Genomic DNA, 18,749 nt, shown 5'->3' with positions numbered 1-18,749 from the left:
TTATCAAAATCATTTCTTGCAATATTTTTCATCTGGATTTTTGCTGCCCTGTAAATATGGATGTAACAAAAGGCGATGAATAGTAATGGCATGAAAACATGAAAAATGTTGCTCCAATCCAGAGCTTTGATAGATGTTGAGGATAATTGAGGCAAAGTCTCACAGAAGCCACAAAGACCAAATTAATATTGCTACGGTGATTGCCCGTTTTCTCGTTATTGTATGGCGAATTGTGAAATATTACTCTAACCTCCTTGCTCACTCACCACCACAGAATCCAATTCTGTGATATTACAACAGAGAATTAAGATGCTCAACTGAGTCAATAACTGAACTAAAACAAACAAACAAACTTTAATTAGAACATTTCGGCGTTTCAAAAGCACCATCTGTCTTGTTATCTTTCTACGAAGCGGCCTTCGATATGTTAACGATAAACTTCTCCAGCGCTATTATTTTTTTAAAGAAAACATTGCCAACTGTACAAAGCTGGTACTTATAAACTAGCTGAAGTTAGGATATAAGAGAAGGAATAATAGTAATGGGTTGGTATTCGTGTTTGTGGTCCAAACAACATTTCTTTTGTTATAAGTGCTTCTCTTAATTAAAGTACGACATTCATTGAAAAGTTCTAGTTTTAATTCATTTTCTCAATTGAAATCTGCTCTGTTCACAAAAAAAAACAAAAAACGCCTTACTAATGAAGCAAAATATTTATAGATTTGGGAAATATTATTATTTTTCACGTTTTTTGATCTTAAAAGTAAAACATGCATCTAAAAAAATTAAACATCTCACACAAACTGTTTTAGCAAAATAAAAGTGATAACATGTTTGTAGAGGAAAGACATAATTTAGAGAATCATTAAATAAATCATTCTCCACCGTCAAAATCACTTTGAGCGTTTTAGGCTTATCAAACATACTACATTTACATCTTCCGCTTCAAGGTGCTCGTATACGGTTGAATATCATGTTTTTGGAAACTCGAATACGATAAAGGAAAGAAAAGAAAAGAAAAGAAAAGAAAAGAAAAGGAAAGGAAAGAAAAGAAAAGAAAAGAAAAGAAAAGAAAAGGAATGACCAGACAAGGAAAAAGAAACAGAAAGAAAGAAAAGAAAAGAAAAGAAAGACAGAAAGAAAAAAAAAAAAAAAGAAACGAAAAACAAAGAAAAAACCCCCCCCCCCGAAAACCCCCCCTCCCCTCACCCCCCCCCGACTAATCCCGCACGCACAACGAAAGGAAAGGCAGGAAGGAAAGGAACTGCCAGGAAAGGCCTAGAGCGATAGTTGTTGAAGAGGAGGAGGAGAATTCGAAGGAGGAAGAAGTTAAAATGAATAAATTTTCTGTTCCACTCTAAGTGTACAAAACTTGCCTGACACCCGGAAATACGTTTTATTAAATGGTCTTTTAAAAATACGCAATCATTATCTTGAAGAAGCTTGTTTATTTATCTTGACGGCTGTCAAATAGATATAGTCAACAAATTTAGGTGCACATGACACTATACATGGGACTTGTACAATAAGAATTATATAAGTGCCACGAAGCGGCCTGAAGATATCATTTAGATTATGTCTTGAACAGACGAAGTGGGAACTACCACTCAGTATGGTTATCTCATATACTTGAAAGAAGTCTGTGAAATATAATGCATTCTGCGCTGGCTCTTCATAGCATATAAAAAAAAAAACTGGATTTGAACGGTTTAGTTTTATCAAAATATAAATATTTTTGATCGGATTTGACTAAAGACTAAAAAATTCCGATACGCTGGATAATTTCTTTCACAAAACCTTTTTATTTTTCGTTACAATGAGTTGCTTGACATAAATTGCTGAAAATGTTTCGTATCTCCTTACAATGATTTTAAAACTTGACATTTCTAAAATGTTTCTAATTAAGGCAAATTGCTGGCTATTATGGCAGCCATCTTGGTTGAGTTCATTAATCAAAATGGCGGCCATGTCTTTAATTATTTCAATCGCATGGTAATATTGAAAACAATGTTTCGCGTTTAATGGACGCAACCGAAAACGATACTACTGACCACTGGTATACCCTTGGACTTTACCCCTTAGGATAAAAAATACGTTCGGCTCTCTAAGATCATTCAAAATCCATAACATAAGGACAGTTTGTGAATAAATCCAAGCTTTGATGTCATCAAGTTAAGAGATCTTTTGGAACTTCACAATCTTGTTTTAGATGTTTATACAATACACCTGTGACGTAGACCATTGTCAAGCTTAAACGCTTTGGGTGTCAGTTTCTATGGCAGATGTGTTGATTTTATTCTCCAAAGAGGAGTCACGTTTCGTCCTTTTTAGGAGAAAAGTGTCAAAAAAAGAAATCGAAGTTAAGCATTTTCAGATTTTGTTGAAACCAAGCACATTCGACAATAAGACGACTTGGCCAGTGTACTTGAGAAGCATTAGCGATAAAAAAATTTTCGATGATCATGGAACTGATAATGAATAGTATCGTGAAATATTAAAGAATCTTTTATGCATTACCGGGTTTCAAATCGAGTGGAAGGACTTGGGAGACCACCGCACAACTGCTGACCAGACTGGATAAAATGAACATTTTTAACATGTAGTTGTATTTTACCATTAATATAAGCTCGACAAATGCAGCACGATGTCAACCAAACAAAAATTTCTTTTGGAAATGGAGATATTTATGGCATGTTTTTCACGATTGCTCGGCTTCCACCCAGTCTTCCCAAGACGACTAGGTTTCTTCACGCTTTACCATACCATTCGAACTGCACTGCGTTGTTTGATAAAATAAAAATTATTACTGAAACTTTTTTAGTTTTATGTAGTTGTATAATACCATTAAGCTCGACAAATGCAGCACGATTTCAACCAAACAAAAATTTCTTTTGGAAATGGAGATATTTATGGCATCTTTTTCACGATTGCTCGGCTTCGACCCAGTCTTTCCAAGGAGACTTGGTTTCTTCACACTTTACCATATCATTCGAACCGCATTGCGTTGTTTGTAAAAATAAAGATTATCAATGAAACAGTGTTTTTTTTAAAAATCTGCTAAATTTCACCCGAGTGTATAATTTTCCGATTGATCACACTCAACTGATGGTGCAATTCTTCTTTGTGTTATATGATAATTAATATTATTTTACTTTTTTTGATTCATCTTCCAAATAATGTCACCGATTTCATGAGCTTGGCTTGATATATAATTTGACTATCTAATTGCTAACATCCTATGAATATACATTAGTCACAATTGATGTCTTATAATTTAGCAGCCCGATAAAGTGTTCTTCAAAGAGTTCCAGAGAAGGATCCACTGAATATGGCTTCTCTTCTCGAATAACAAATGAACTTGCTAAAACTTGTTCGCTGATTGAGTAATTATCACACATTTTAAGATACTTGTGGATTTAATTATATGTTTTTATTCGATAAAGGTGTTGTATATTATAGTAATCGAAGAGCATTTTTGGCAAACGTTTGTCTTCATAAATCGTGGAACGATTGTTATCAAGGGCTTCATTTCCAGTGAATAATTAATGCGTACCCAGTTAAGAATTTAAAATCATAACTATGCTTACATTAAGCAATCAAATTTCTTTAACGCAAATGGTTTGGTTTAGAGCAGTGGCCTTAAACTTTTTTACTTCATAAATGTTAAGATCAAAGTCTCATCTTTTGATCCGTTTCTTTTTCGTTTTGTAATATATTTTCCCTGTTCATAATATTTACGTTAGCGCGGCACTTTTCTGAATAACCAGGCATATAGCCAAGGGTTCACATATACGATATGGAGCTTTGTCGGTCGTATCTAAATTATACACCGTTATCGTCTCTCTTATTTTATACATGAATATTGATGCTCAACTCCAAGACCACTATAGTTTGATAAGGGTTATTTTCGATCGTCTGAAGAGCCTTAAACTTAAAATTCACTGTCCACCAAGTCTAGATTAAACATTGGTCTGGATCCAATTTCAGTTAAATAAAAGGCATTCATTTTTTTCGCACTATAAATTAAATGTCAAAGCTGAATTTGAAAACGTCATTCAAGGATTTCATTATGTAGATAAGGAATAACTAAAGACGCTCTTGGCTCGCAGGTGGTTTGTGCGATGACGAAGGTTCATTGGCTTTACTCTAAACAGATCAATTTAATAAATAATTCTTTTGTAATTCATAATACAGTTTTTCAAGTGTAGGACCTTAATTCAGTTTCATGTAGAAGGAAGCAAGAAAGAGAAGCAAAAACACAGTAGAATGAATGGTACCGAATGCCCTGGATCAGATCGATCAATATCCTTTATAATTCTAGCTGTTTTAAGTTCTTTATCCGGATTGGTAGCCGTTACCGGCAATGTCTTGGTTTTACTCGCCATATACACCACAAGAAGTCTTCGGACAACTTCCAACTTGTTTATTGCATCATTGGCTGCATCAGACTTCTTGGTTGGATCGGTCATGGACCCTATTTTGGCTGTCAGAAGTATTAAGTACAGCTACTTTGGAGTAAGCTTTAATGACAAAAATCCATTCAAAAAAGGAGTTGATTTCTTATGGATTCAAGCAGTCATAGCAACGACGTTTGGCCTTCTGGCTGTTAGTGTTGACCGATATGTTGCCATCACAAAAGTTTTTCTCTACGATTCAATGTTTACTTCACATCGTTCGGGGTATCTTATTACTTTCATTTGGATCTTTTCATTTGTTTTTGCTTCTTTGAGACTTTTTCTCCCGGATAGTAAATTAGCCCTTCTTTGGGTGGCCACTGCGATATTATCATGCGGAATCCCTTTTACTGTAACTGCGTATTGTTACTTGGCTATTTTTAAAGCTGCGAGGAAGCAGTTGAGGAGAATCGTGAACGAAACTACAGCTAAGGAAACAAGACGGCTTGAAGAGGCACGTCATCGAAAGACAGCTTGGACCATTGGGATTGTCATAGCGCTTTTCTTTTTTCTTTGGTTTCCAAGTTTGGTGATAGCGTCGATCAACTTAACGCTAGAACAAGGTTGCAAAAAGGAAAATTTTTCTCGAACAGTATGGATTTGGGTAGAGTGGGTTGCTTATATGAGTTCTGCGGTTAACCCATGGGTGTATTCAATGAGAAGTGCGGAATTTCGAATTGCCTGTAAACAAAGTCTAGGGCTTCAAAAAACGAGAATTATTCCTGAAGAAATGATTTCAAGATCGAGGGCTCGACCAAGTGTCATTGACATGGGAACTTCCAACCCCAGTCCTGGTAATATTAAAGACTCACAGATTCGGATCAGTCCATGTAATGACCCGGTTAATAAACAATCAAAATTTAAGGATTGCAATTTTCTTTTGCCTCCAGTAGCTTAAACAGAAAAAAAGGAAGGAAAATTAAAACAAAAAGAAATTTAAAGAAATGTAGAGAGGGTAGAAAGAGGAGAAAGATGACGAGGAAAAATTGGAAAAAAAATAGAAACAAAAAAAAAAAAAAAAAAAAAGATGTGCCAAGATAATATGAAATTTAGATTAAGCTTATAGAAATTTTCGTTCTGCGTAAAAGTGTGAGTTATAAATGTTTATCCAAATGAAATAAATTTTGACACCATTTTCACTGGCTTAAAATTCATTTAGTTCATCCAGTGCTGTATAGCAATAGACCAGATTGCCTTTATTACTCGACAAAATTGGACATTTACCTCTTAAAGAACTTAAAAGAGTCAAAATAAACACGATTTTATTGGCTGGTGTAAATTAATAACACGGTGTATATTGGATCATTTTTGCCTCCAATGACTTCGACCGATAGAAAAGACTGTGAGATAGAAAAAAAAATATTGATGATAAAATTGAAAAGTTTCAATAAAAAATGAAAAAAAAGGTTCAAATTTACATGTTTTGACTTTCATAATTAGGGTTGGTACTAGCCTTCTGAGGATCTCTAGTAACTGAGAAAGTATTTTGATTTTAGAAAGCGTTTAATTAAGGCTGTCTTTGTCACGAGAATTGTATTGAATACAAGAAAAGAAAGAAGTAATGAAAAAGGGAAATTTGAAAAGAATTAATAGGATTACCCATGTTTCAAAACGATAGGTTCCATTTTATTAAATCTATACTAGGAATTATTAATTGTGAAATATTCGTTAAGTCAAAATGATAATTATCGTAAAACGTACTGAAATATCGTATTGAATTATCTCACTGAATTATCGTAGTGAATTATCGTAGTCAATTATCGTACAAAAGTATCGTAGTAACTTATCGCACTGAATTATCATAGTAAATTATCGTACTGAATTTTCGTACTGGATTGTCGTAGTAAATTATCGTACTGAATTATCGTAAAACGCGGACAAATTGTAGGAAAGATAATAAGATAATTAGAGATGCTTTTATACAGAAATTAAACGAAATGTTATATCTTTTTTTGTAGATGTCTTGTTATCATTATAGAACCCGAAGACATACTCCACTTTCACGTTTTAATATCATGGCAGTGTGCGATGTTATATGACTTCAGTTAATTAAGTTTTTGCACACTTTTTCCCGTCTATTTGTTTTTCAAATATACAGAAAAATCAAGGAATTGAAGATAACTTCACCTTTCTGGTATAAACGATGTGAGAGTAAATGGGAAAATTTAATTTCACTGTACTGCGATGCCTAAAATGTGACCGACAGAAAATGTCTGCGTGAATTGGTTGATATTTGGTTTTACAAGTCTAGCTGTAGGCATAGATATGTTATAATGGAATGATTACGATAAAACAGGAAAAGGAGGGAAATCAACATCAACATCAACATCAACATCAACATCAACATCAACATCAACATCAACATCAACATCAACATCAACATCAACATCAACATCAACATCAACATCACACAACAGTCAACATCAACATCAAACATCAACATCATCAACATCAACATCAACATCACATCACATCAACATCAACATCAACATCAACATCAACATCACATCAACATCAACATCAACATCAACATCAACATCAACATCAACATCAACATCACACTCAACATCAACATCAACATCAACATCAACATCAACATCAACATCAACATCAACATCAACATCACCATCAACATCAACATCAACATCAACATCAACATCAACATCAACATCACAGCACATCAACATCAACATCAACATCATCAACACAGCATCAACATCAGCAATCAACATCACATCAACATCACATCAACATCCAGCATCAACATCAACAATCAACATCAACAGCAAGCATCACATCAATATCAACATCAACATCAACATCAACATCAACATCAACATCAACATCAACATCAACATCAACATCAACATCAACATCAACATCAACATCAACATCAACATCAACATCAACATCAACATCAACATCAGCATCAACATCAACATCAACATCAACATCAACATCAACATCAACATCAACATCAACATCAACATCAACATCAACATCAACATCAACATCAACATCAACATCAACATCAACATCAACATCAACATCAACATCAACATCAACATCAACATCAACATCAACATCAACATCAACATCAGCATCAGCATCAACATCAACATCAGCATCAACATCAGCATCAACATCAACATCAGCATCAACATCAGCATCAACATCAACATCAACATCAACATCAACATCAACATCAACATCAACATCAACATCAACATCAACATCAACATCAACATCAACATCAGCATCAGCATCAGCATCAACATCAACATCAACATCAGCATCAACATCAACATCAACATCAACATCAACATCAACATCAACATCACCATACGAAAATATTGGCCACTCAGACGAGACATTCGCCCCAGGCTTGCGCATTTTGGACATGAATAATATAGCGCATGCGTGGAGGAGCCAGCTTTCAAAATGGCGGGTAAGCGTAAGCGTCCCGAGAAAGGGTTTTTTAAAACTTTAGAAGACGGCTTACTTGGTATACAAGGGAAAAGTTTCAAACCAAAAAAGAAAATATCAATAAAGAGCAAATTTATCCGATCGAAGTAAGTACGATATTTAAATCTTTTGGGTCAAACTCATTTGAATTTCGAAGACAACAAGCTTTGTTTGTTTTGAACATCTGTACAAAGTCTAGAATTGAGTATGACTCCAGGAACATTGCATTTCTGGCATACATTCTCTACAAGAGAATATAAAGTAAGAGAGCACATCTCCCATACATGGGTCTGTAACCATGAAAGTTTCTTGAAAATCTATTTTTAGCTGCGCGCGCAAGCCTGAGCTATTTCTAACATGCGATCCCTTATTGCTGCTCAGAGTTGTAGTGACTCCCATGCGAGCGAAAATTGTTTAGTTCCCGACGAGAGGAATGCCTTCAAAATTAGTAAAAAGTTGAAATGATTAAAGTATCATGTGTTCTTCATGGACGAATTAAACATTAACTTAACATTTGATGTAAAAGAACATCGAAAAAGATCAAATCAGGATGGTTTTCAGTCACATACAAACAAGCGCTAAAAACAGCGAAGACGCCATGGGCAAGGAAACCGCAATAAAAAATACGATTAAAATAGCGAAAAACCTACAGTGAAGACAGCTAAAAAAGCATATACCGTAGTGTTTTCTATAGTAAATAAAGTTTAAGTTAAAGTAATTAAGAAGACGATGAACAAGACCAGTATTTTGTTTCACACACGAATCAGAAAAACTATTTGCACCGAAATGTGCCGAAGAAAATTTTCTGTTTTCACAGAGGAAAAAACTACAAGAGGCACTGAAGTGATTTTTCACAATCATTAAATATGTTTAGCTTGCCAAAATACGGTGTGTCACTTTAGACAAAAGACATTGTCCATTGAGAAAAGGTGAATTAATGAAAAAGTTTGACTATTATAAAACTAGAACTTTCTTTCAAATTTTGCACCATGAATTTTCGCTCCGCCTCAATGTTCAGGTATTTTTTTCATAACTTTTCAACTTCTAAAGTCCCAAACAGACAATAGAAATACAATCACGATATCGGCGAAGTACAAAAAGTGAATCAAACTTAGTATTTGAGGATTCAAACTAATAAAAAAGAGATTATTTTTATCTGATTGAAGGGCATTTTACTTGCGATTTTTTCTGCTAGATGCTCTCAGTTCGGCGTATTTGTGCCTTTATGTTTAATTCTTCTATTCTGAGCAGCTTGACTGTTTTCAGCTTTCTTAAAACCTCTTCTTTTTACTGGTAAGCAACTGATTCGAACAGTAAATGTTAAATTTTCTTTCAAGTTTAAAGTTTTTTAAACTCTTGACTCAGTGAATTCAACAAGTTTGTTCATCGAAAATCCGGCTCTTTCGTAAACGAGTCCAATCTACCTTCATTTTAGATGTCCATTACATAACTTGTCGTTTTGAAAACACTGAAGTTCAGGTCAGAAGTACGTGTTCTTGGGATGCAGCAATATTAACTGTATTTCAGTTTAGGTGGAGAATTGTGGAATAACTTACAGTTTCATCTATAACTGCAATCAACTCCAAAATGAATGAGTCTCAATCGAGCGACCATTGTTTTGATTTAAAAACAAGCTTGAATGATGTTGTCTCAGCTGAGTATTTTTTACATATGCTGTTATAATGGATTCTTTCAAAAAACCTTTCAGAATTTCTCAAGGAATTTCTCTAAACACATTTTCTCGTCAAATTGAATAAAGTTTGGTTTGTCAACTGCGTGAAGCTTGCTTTGTCACTGCCGATCTCTTGTACCCATGACATCACTACAATCTGACCAATTAAGATTCGCATGCTAAAGGCCTATTTACACGGCACGATTTGCCGCGCGCGACTTGACGTATAAGGCAAAATCAGCTCAAAATCGGGTCGTGTAAATGGTCCTACGACAGACGTACGCGGCCTCAAGACTTGTCGTAGCATTTTAAACTTTGGCTTAAAACCCTACGACATGCCGTAGGAAAATGACGTAAATATGACGATTTTGTCCGAGATTGGGACTGAAACTAGTTGATTCCAAAACAAAATGGCGGATTTCCATGCTCTCTTACTTCATATTCTCTTGATTCTCTATCAGGATCTTTTTCTAATAATAGTCTTGTTTGACAGAATTTTTTCTAATGATAGTCTTGCTATCCACCTCTTTTATTTCTTCAGCTTCTTGTTCTGCCGATTTATACATTTCATAAAGAAGTTTACTACAACAAAACAAAGAATTAAGTTGTAAACTCTTTAAAATTATTCCACAAAAGGGACTATAACTTTTAATTTCAAGATTGAAGATTAAATTTACTTCATGTAATTTTTTAAAGTAGAGCTAATTGAACTTACTTTATCAAGGTCTGAAATGAGGAATAATACTGTTCGCGGCTATTATTCCCGACATTTCTCGCATTGTTTTCTTTGTATTTTTCGTTTTGTATGGCTTCGGCTTCGGCACAAAACAAGGCCAGCGCAATCCCAAGCATAACACAGTTAATTATAAGCGACGGCAAGCCCGGAATCGCAAACATCATCTGTTTTCGAGTGCTTATTTACAGAGACTTTTTTATTCAAAATGTTTCGAATTTGGTGCAAAAATGATAATAAGATGCCAGACCTCCTAGATCCACTCGTACATTTAGGAAAATGCATGTTTTGAATAATTTATAGCCGCTTAAAGTGATGGCCGCGCGGACTCACGAGTCACGCATGTGGTCACGCTCTGTATCTCACCTTGAATTTTCGAACTCGGATTTACATTGCCTTTTTTTCAGCTTTCAGGAATATTTTAACATTTGTAGATAGAATAGTAGCTAAAAAACTTAAATTCGGTCGTACATTTGAAGAAACTCAGTTACAACATTGTCAAATTTTCATTTTCACTCAAAGTTTTTCCATTTTTACGAAGATTTTGGGTCAAAATTTAGGGGACTGGGGACGAAAATCAAAAATAACAAGCAAATGTCACCCAATATTTTGCCATGTCAACATCAACATCAACAAACACTATAATAATGATAATAATAATAATAATAATAATAATAGTAATAACAATAATAATAATTTTATTTTATTTTATCAATAATAATAAATTTTAATAAAGTTCTGCCAAAATACGTTAATTACATTTCTCACTAAGAAAAAAAAAAACCAATTGTATTTTCTATCTCTTTAGATATATACGACGTATAGATTATCTTTTCAAATATCCCACAATACACCAAGAAGACGACTAAGTACCGTCCACTCTGCTGGGAGTTAAAGCAGAGATACCCAGGACACCACGTCACACAGTACAACATTATCATCGATGTCTTGGGAGGATACTCAAGAAAGGTCAGCAAGGCGATCAAAGACCTCGTGGGCGATAAGAGCCAATCCATCGCTCTCCAGATTCAGAAGAGAAGACGACTAAGTACGGTCCACTCCGCTCGGAGTTGAAGCAGAGACCCCCCCGGGGGGGGGGGGGCTGGGGGGTGGGGAGGGGGAGGGGTACTACCACCCCCACTTGGGTAGGGGTGTGCCACCAGGACCTCAAAACCCTGACCCTATCCCAGACCTAAAATTTTGATTTTACATACCCTACCCCAGACTAAAACTAAGAATTGTATACCCTATCCCAGATTAAAAGACGGAAAGTACGGTTTTTCAATAGATTGCAATCAATATTTACTAACGTTTTTATTGTTTTTGGGCCGACAGAAAGCGTAGCCTATTCGCCAGACAAAAACGACCCTATCCCAGACTAAAATGATACCTATCCTCCCTATTTTTGCCCTATTTTTCTCTCTAATCCTTTATTTGTTTCAACCGTTTCACCTTCCGCAAATGTTTTTATAAAAGTTTTTTTTTAATTAATTAAAATAGATAATACGGATTTTCTCTCTTCTCTCTTTTCATACTGGCTCTTTTCTCCATATAGCCTTTTTTTAGCCGTTTTCCCTGCTCTCTCCTCCCTGCTCCGTCCTTCTCCTTTGTTGGGAAAACTGGAAAACAATTCGTTTCTAAGCAGCCTAAAATTTATTTTGAATCACGCAATATTAGGTTCTGCTTGGATTTAAAGTTATTGAGGTCGCGTCATTGGTGTCCAATAGAAATCATTGGCACCATACTTGTATATGTTTGCTGACTGATTTCTCACAATTAATTATTTTACTTTTTATAATATATTTATTTTTATTGCGTTATACAGAAACTACTGAAGGTTTTCCTTTTTAATCATCGAGCATTGCTTTGACGATAACCATAATAATAATAATAATAATAATAATAATAATAATGATAATAATAATAATAATAATAAAAATAATAATAATAGAAATAATAATAACCATAATAATAATAATAATAATAATAATAATAACAGTAATAATAATAATAATGATAATAATAATAATAATAACGTTTAATGGGCAAATCAATGCACTTACTTGGTAAAGATTATGCTAAGAAATATTTACAGTTATAATAATTTAAAGAAAAAAATTTATATATGAACTTTAAATATATGAATTATAAATAATCTTACATAAAACTAATAGTACTTAGGAAAAGCATAACTTGAAAAGATAAGTTTTTAAGACAGATTTGAAAGAAAATAAAGATTAATTTTGGGAACTATTCCAAACAAATTTTATCGATTTTTACCAATTCCCTCTTACAGAATTTGTTCTTTTTTTGTCAAAAAGAAGATTACGATACAAAGTTGAAATATTCTGGTTTTTAAAAAAAATTCACCATTTGGATCCTGAGTTATGATTTTTTAAATAAACATTTTTGATGGCATAGCAAGGGTTCTGATGTTGTCATAGCAACGTCTTACGTCAGTTTCATGTCCATTGTGATCTTTGTTTTATGGCCTTTGGCTTTCCGGGTTTACTTTCTGTCATATTACAGCAGTAATAATTTTTTTAGTTCATAATGTGAAGGCACAAAACACTTTCAAGTCTCCTTAATGGCAAAAATCTTCTTTGGATATCTACTAAGAAAATATATCTTGCAAGGAAAGGGGATTTTTATAGTTATTTAGTACGCTAACTTACCTTTTATCACCAAAAAACTACCCGAATTCGCCATCTTTTTTTACATTCTCGCATAGCTAAAATCCTGTCGAATGCCAGCCACAATAGCGGATTTGATCACGTGACCTCTTAGTGCAAGTCACCTATTCGTAGCTTGTTTAATGAGGTTAATTTATACATGAACTAGACAAAGAATAGTAGACAAAAAAATATGATATATAGCCTAGGTTTTTATTTATTTATTCAAGTTATTTATAAATTACAAAGACATCAACATCCAATACGTTGTCACCTTCAAAACTATTGGAAAGATCTCCGTACCACAGTCTGAACTCTTGCCCTGCTGTCACGTGTAATGGCGGGTCTATCTCAGGCAGGATTATTTCTGTGTCATTGCTTGTAACTCCTGGGAGATTGTAGTTCATATATGGTGTTACGTATGATGGGTTTGGGGAGATGATACAAACTACAAAATGACCCATGTACCACTACATCCCTCCTTCGAGATTCTACAAACTACAAAATGACCCATGTACCCCTACATCCCTCCTTGAAGATTCTACAAACTACGCAATGACCCATGTACCCCTACATTTCTCCTTAAAGATTCTACGAACTACAAAATGACCCATGTACGATTACATCCCTCCTTCAAGATTCTACAAACTTCAAAATGACCCATGTACCACTACATCCCTCCTTAAATATTCTACAAACTTCAAAATGACCCATGTACCACTACATCCCTCCTTCAAGATTCTACAAACTACTAAGTGACCCTTGTAACCCTACATCCCTCCTTCAAGATTCTACAAACTACAAAATGACCCTTATAACCCTACATCCCTCCTTAAAGATTCTACAAACTACAAAATGACCCTTATAACCCTACATCCCTCCTTAAAGATTCTACAAACTACAAAATGACCCTTATAACCCTACATCCCTCCTTAAAGATTCTACAAACTACGAAATGACCCTTATAACCCTACATCCCTCCTTAAAGATTCTACGAACTACAAAATGATCCTTGTAACCCTACATCCCTCCTTAAAGATTCTACAAACTACGAAGTGATCCATGTACACCTAGCAGTTCCATTTCCTCCATTTTGGCGCGTCTTATGCATAAAACGCATAGACATCAAGGTCCAATGTTCCAACATTGTCACCTTCGTTTCGGTCAATAAGATCTTCTCCATACCACAGCCTGAACTCTTGTCCTGCTGTCACGTGTAATGGCGGGTGTATCTCAGGCAGGATTATTTCTGTGTCATTGCTTGCAACTCCTGGGAGATTGTAGAACCCATGAACGTCATGTACGATTGATTGGTCTGGGGAGATGATTTTATTAAAGGTGTTGGTGATGAGAACTGCAAGATTAGGACCACAGCCAAACTTTGTGATCTCATAGCCAGGCTCAGTGATCCAGCATGACATCCCTCCAGAGATATAGACGAGTTTGAACTTTAAGATTTGACCAGACTGAATGGCATTGAATGAGCCGAATTTGTTATCATTGGCCTCCAAGTGAACTGGATTTCTGTTAAGTTTAATCCATTCTGAAATAAATAGATTTTGACAATATTCTTTTTACAATAACTTACAAATTTCTCGCGCGCTGATTGGTTATTTTTTATCATCAATAAGAGGACATACAGACTGAGATAGAGCTGACGTCAAAGAGCGCGCGTTCTTTCCGTTGGTTGTTTTGATAGCTAAAAATGAGAAGTTTTTATCGTTTTTGTTATCGTAAAAAAACAAATAGACATCAGTTTTTTATGTGTTTGTCCAATAAAAGCGTAAAACAAACAAAAAAATTTATTAATGAAAACTTTTGCTCTAATAGAGTCTGATTGTTTGTTAAGTTCAGGTTTAAGGTCTTTGATGTATAGCATTTCGTAGATCAAGCAATCAAGTTTTCTTCTGCATTTCTTCAGGACCACAAAGCATGATTATTTGAACGTTGATCTTCTTCGTGCATGTTCTTCAAATGTTTACCTATGGACGAGCTTGATAGCCGGTGCTCTTGGATGCGTTGTGATAGGTGTCGGGTTGTGTAACCCACATACCCTGTTTCACACGGTGGACATTCAAATTTATACACAACGCACTGTTGGTTTAGCATCTTCGGCTTAGGTTCACAAAAACGAGGTTCATCAAAGTTTATCAAGTTTTTAATAAGAGGAAAGACACAAGAAAACTGATGTCTATTTGTTAAATTTACTGATAAAAAGTATTAGGATGAGTGTACTCTTTTGTTTGAGGTAATAAATACGATTCTGACGCAGTAAAGCAAGCCAACCAACCAACCCACCAACCCACCAACCCACCAACCCACCAACCCACCAACCCACCAACCCACCAACCCACCAACCCACCAACCCACCAACCCACCAACCCACCAACCCACCAACCCACCAACCCACCAACCCACCAACCCACCAACCAACATCATTGGTTTTGAGTGTTAAAACTCTTCACTGCATATTACCACAATGGTCTCCCTTATTGTTGACTGGGCACACACATCTGTTTTGTGCTACTTCCCAGGAGCCTCCATTTTTACATGGATTTTGATGGACTGGCTAGAAAAGAGCAAAACAAATTACGACATCAATTAAAAGGAGAAGCCAACTAAAAAGAAGCAGTATAAGCAGTATAAGCAATACAGTTGATTTTATTTGTCCGGTGAACGAAATAGGCATATCATAGTGGTATTGGTAGAAGAAGAAACAAAAAGCTTAAAAGAAAGAAGGACAACCAAATTCTCAATGGATATCGAGAACGTGTGCTGATGTTTTTAAAGACCACAAATGGTTGATTTTGCCTCAAGGCTATTGTGCTATTTATAATAAGACGCTAATTTTTACTTTGTCACTTTTTAATTTCATAATTAACTACATGTGCATAGCTTTGATCGCAAATCACTATTTTGCTCATTATGACTTTCTGACCTTTCCAATGGAAAATAAATTCCTACTGAACGCTGCTTTTTCCCCACTTGTCTTAGATATATAAGTCAACTATACGATTGTATGTAAGGGATTTCTGTTTGCTTATTACTTCAAATAAGATTTCAAAATATTCAAAACTCTAGTTTAGGCGATTATTTCATATTTTACCTCAACCTGAATCTTTCCTTTAAGGAAAAAAAAAAACCGAATAAAAAAATTCATAGAAACGAAATTAAGAGAATTGGGAGTGTAAGTATTCTTAGTGCTTGACATCAACCAGCATCGAACAGTAAGAATCCCGTTCCTGACGGTTGACGGTTGAAAAACGATTAATTATCGATCTGTTAACTTCTTAGTGAGTGAGCGAGTGAGTTGGTGAACACTATTTGCAGACCCCTCACCTAAAGAACTCGTTTCTACGCTTCACGTATCCAAGAGTTAAAAAAATAAAAAATAATTTAAAAAAAAAAAAGAACGAAGAAAAAGTAAAACAAAGTAAGAAGAAGAAGAAGAAGAAATCAGTTCACATACCATACTCTCCACAATCCCATAAAAGTCAAATTCCTCACTGGGCCTGAAGTAAGAAAGGTTGTTGTTCATGTCCGAAGTAAGAAGATAACAGAGTCTGAATTCACCAGTTGAACTGACTGCCATGTTAAACGACAAACACTGATGATGTCCGAGGCACTTGAAGGCACAGTCAAACGGGTTTCGCACTTGATAGGTCCGTAAAGGTTGCACTGCCAACTTATGAGAGAGATGCACAACAAATCCTGCTTCTTTGAATGAAGGACTTCTAATCACCAATAGCGGCATTGTCGGCTGGCAACCATACAAAACATATATAAATACAGTCAAAGGAGCGAGTACTATCTTCATCTTGATTTGTAGCTTGCTGAACAGGAAAGGAAAGACAGTGATGAGGTTTTGATTGCAGGTGTTCTGCTTCTGTAATTACCATATAATTGAAGCATTATCAGTTGTCATGGCTACTAAACCAAAAACAAGCCACAGTTTTTAACAGGCCTTGAAGAAAAGAAAAGAAAAGAAAAGAAAAGAAAAGAAAAGAAAAGAAAAGAAAAGAAAAGAAAAGAAAAGAAAAGAAAAGGAAAGGAAAGGAAAGGAAAGAAAAGGAAAGGAAAGGAAAGGAAAGCGATGGGAAAGAAATTTGTAAGTTTTTTCCCGGTTAATAATAACGCCGAATTCACTTTTTAAAAAGGTTGATTTTTTTAAGAACTTCAATCAACAAATATGATTATTTTGTTTCTACAGCTATATGAGACTCCAAAAATAGATAATGTTAAGAGGCAATGTCTGTAAAAATAAAACATCCGGCGGCCACATTGAAAACATCAATTTTTGTTGGTCCAAAGATGTGCAATATCACCAAAATAATAGTCTGGCAGCAAATGTCGTAAATTAAAGTCCCGTGGGAATTTCCTATCTAAATATATTGAGGGGACCTTAAATGACATGAAAAATTGATATACGTACTGATGTTCATTTCGAATAATTTCACTTTTATTGTATCATCACTCTATGATTCCACATAAGCATCATATTATTTTCAAATTCTCTTTCCTGTCCAAATTAAAAATTTTGCACTCTTTCGAGGGAAAACTATGACTCGGTCTAGTATAGTTTGGGATATCATTAATTAGTTAATTAATAGTCCTGTAATAGTCCTATTACCTATACTTATTATTCATATTTTTACAATTTTTCCATAGTTAGTGCGATAACTTTTTTAAGTTTATACTGACAAAATAAGATGCAGATGTAGATGCTACGCGTCGTGAGCTGCCAACCCCCGCGTGCTTTTTTTTGCACAGAGCATGCGCGCACGTTATCAAGTTATTCTCCAAAAATTAAATGACAAAACCGTTAATTAGGATAGCTATGAAGCAACTGAAAATCTAAAATTAAGAATACAGCGCAACTTGCAAAAGTATGAACACATTTAATGTATTCTCATATACTTCTATGTACGGTCTTTTTCCTGCCAACGGAGCGTTTGAACGCCTATGTTGGTAAAACCAGCCCGCTTTGCATCGAACTGTGTCGGTTTAACGTAAAGAACCGGCCGAGTTGTTCAATGCTGGATTAGCGCTAATCCAGGATTAACTCTATAGGTCTTATTAAGAGTTAACCCAGGATTAGCACTAATCGGGCTTTAAACAACTAGGCCCAGTGCATGGAAGAACGCGCCTACATTACATGTGGTCATACGTTTGCGCGTCACGCTGTAAAATCGTTAAAGGATATACCTTAAATTCTTCTTTTATAGTGTTTTCATTGAATTCTCCCTATAAATACATTTTATTCTCTTACTTCACATATATTTCATATTTGCTTCGGTTTTCCGTAAGATTCAATCATTTTTAATGAAAAAGAAAAAAGGAAAAGAATTCGAGATTTTTCTGAGTTTTCCTTGGCTTAAGGAATGCTTTTGAACGGTCTGATGGACAGGCGACTAAAACCAAACTTTTTGTCTATTCAAATGGCAAGCGCCGCTCGTGCTTCAAAGAAAAAGAAGGCAATAGATGCCATCTGTTCCTTTCCTTGACTATAGATTTAGTAAATTAATTACTCGCTTTCAAATAAGATTTCAAGCTACGAAAACTATTATAGATCTTTATTTGATTTTTACTCTTAAAGGAGCGACGTAAAGTGTTTTTTGGGCGGGGTAAATAAATGCGTTTAAGCGTAAACCCCTGTCGGTGTATTATACAACCCTTTGGTCGATTAGCAGCTTGTTCAGCTTATTCATGACTTTTTCTTTGTTCGAATAACAGAGTGCGCCAATTAATATCAA

General features: G+C 35.0%; 2 protein-coding genes across 2 annotated transcripts; one reads left to right on the top strand and one right to left on the bottom strand.

The window, feature by feature from the left end:
• The first annotated feature begins 4,100 nt into the window (after positions 1 to 4,100).
• LOC116289558 (trace amine-associated receptor 9) lies at positions 4,101 to 6,064 on the top strand. The gene has a single exon (XM_031696507.2). The coding sequence runs from the start codon at positions 4,267 to 4,269 to the stop codon at positions 5,350 to 5,352; it is 1,086 nt and encodes a 361-aa protein (XP_031552367.1). The 5' UTR covers positions 4,101 to 4,266; the 3' UTR covers positions 5,353 to 6,064.
• Positions 6,065 to 13,190: 7,126 nt separating this feature from the next.
• LOC148913388 (uncharacterized) lies at positions 13,191 to 16,824 on the bottom strand. The gene is made up of 3 exons (XM_089029097.1): positions 16,466 to 16,824; positions 15,472 to 15,565; positions 13,191 to 14,539 (listed from the first exon to the last, which is right to left on the bottom strand). The coding sequence occupies exons 1-3, from the start codon at positions 16,811 to 16,813 to the stop codon at positions 14,100 to 14,102; spliced, it is 882 nt and encodes a 293-aa protein (XP_088885223.1). The 5' UTR covers positions 16,814 to 16,824; the 3' UTR covers positions 13,191 to 14,099.
• Between the last annotated feature and the right edge of the window lie 1,925 nt (positions 16,825 to 18,749).

The sequence above is a fragment of the Actinia tenebrosa genome, unplaced genomic scaffold (assembly GCF_029948245.1).
Source record: "Actinia tenebrosa isolate PJP-AT-01 unplaced genomic scaffold, QUT_ActTen_1.0 PGA_scaffold0__85_contigs__length_37466705, whole genome shotgun sequence".
Lineage (NCBI taxonomy): Eukaryota > Metazoa > Cnidaria > Anthozoa > Actiniaria > Actiniidae > Actinia > Actinia tenebrosa.
The sequence above is the reverse complement of the archived record's forward strand: the minus strand, read 5'-3'. Positions and strand labels throughout refer to the sequence as shown.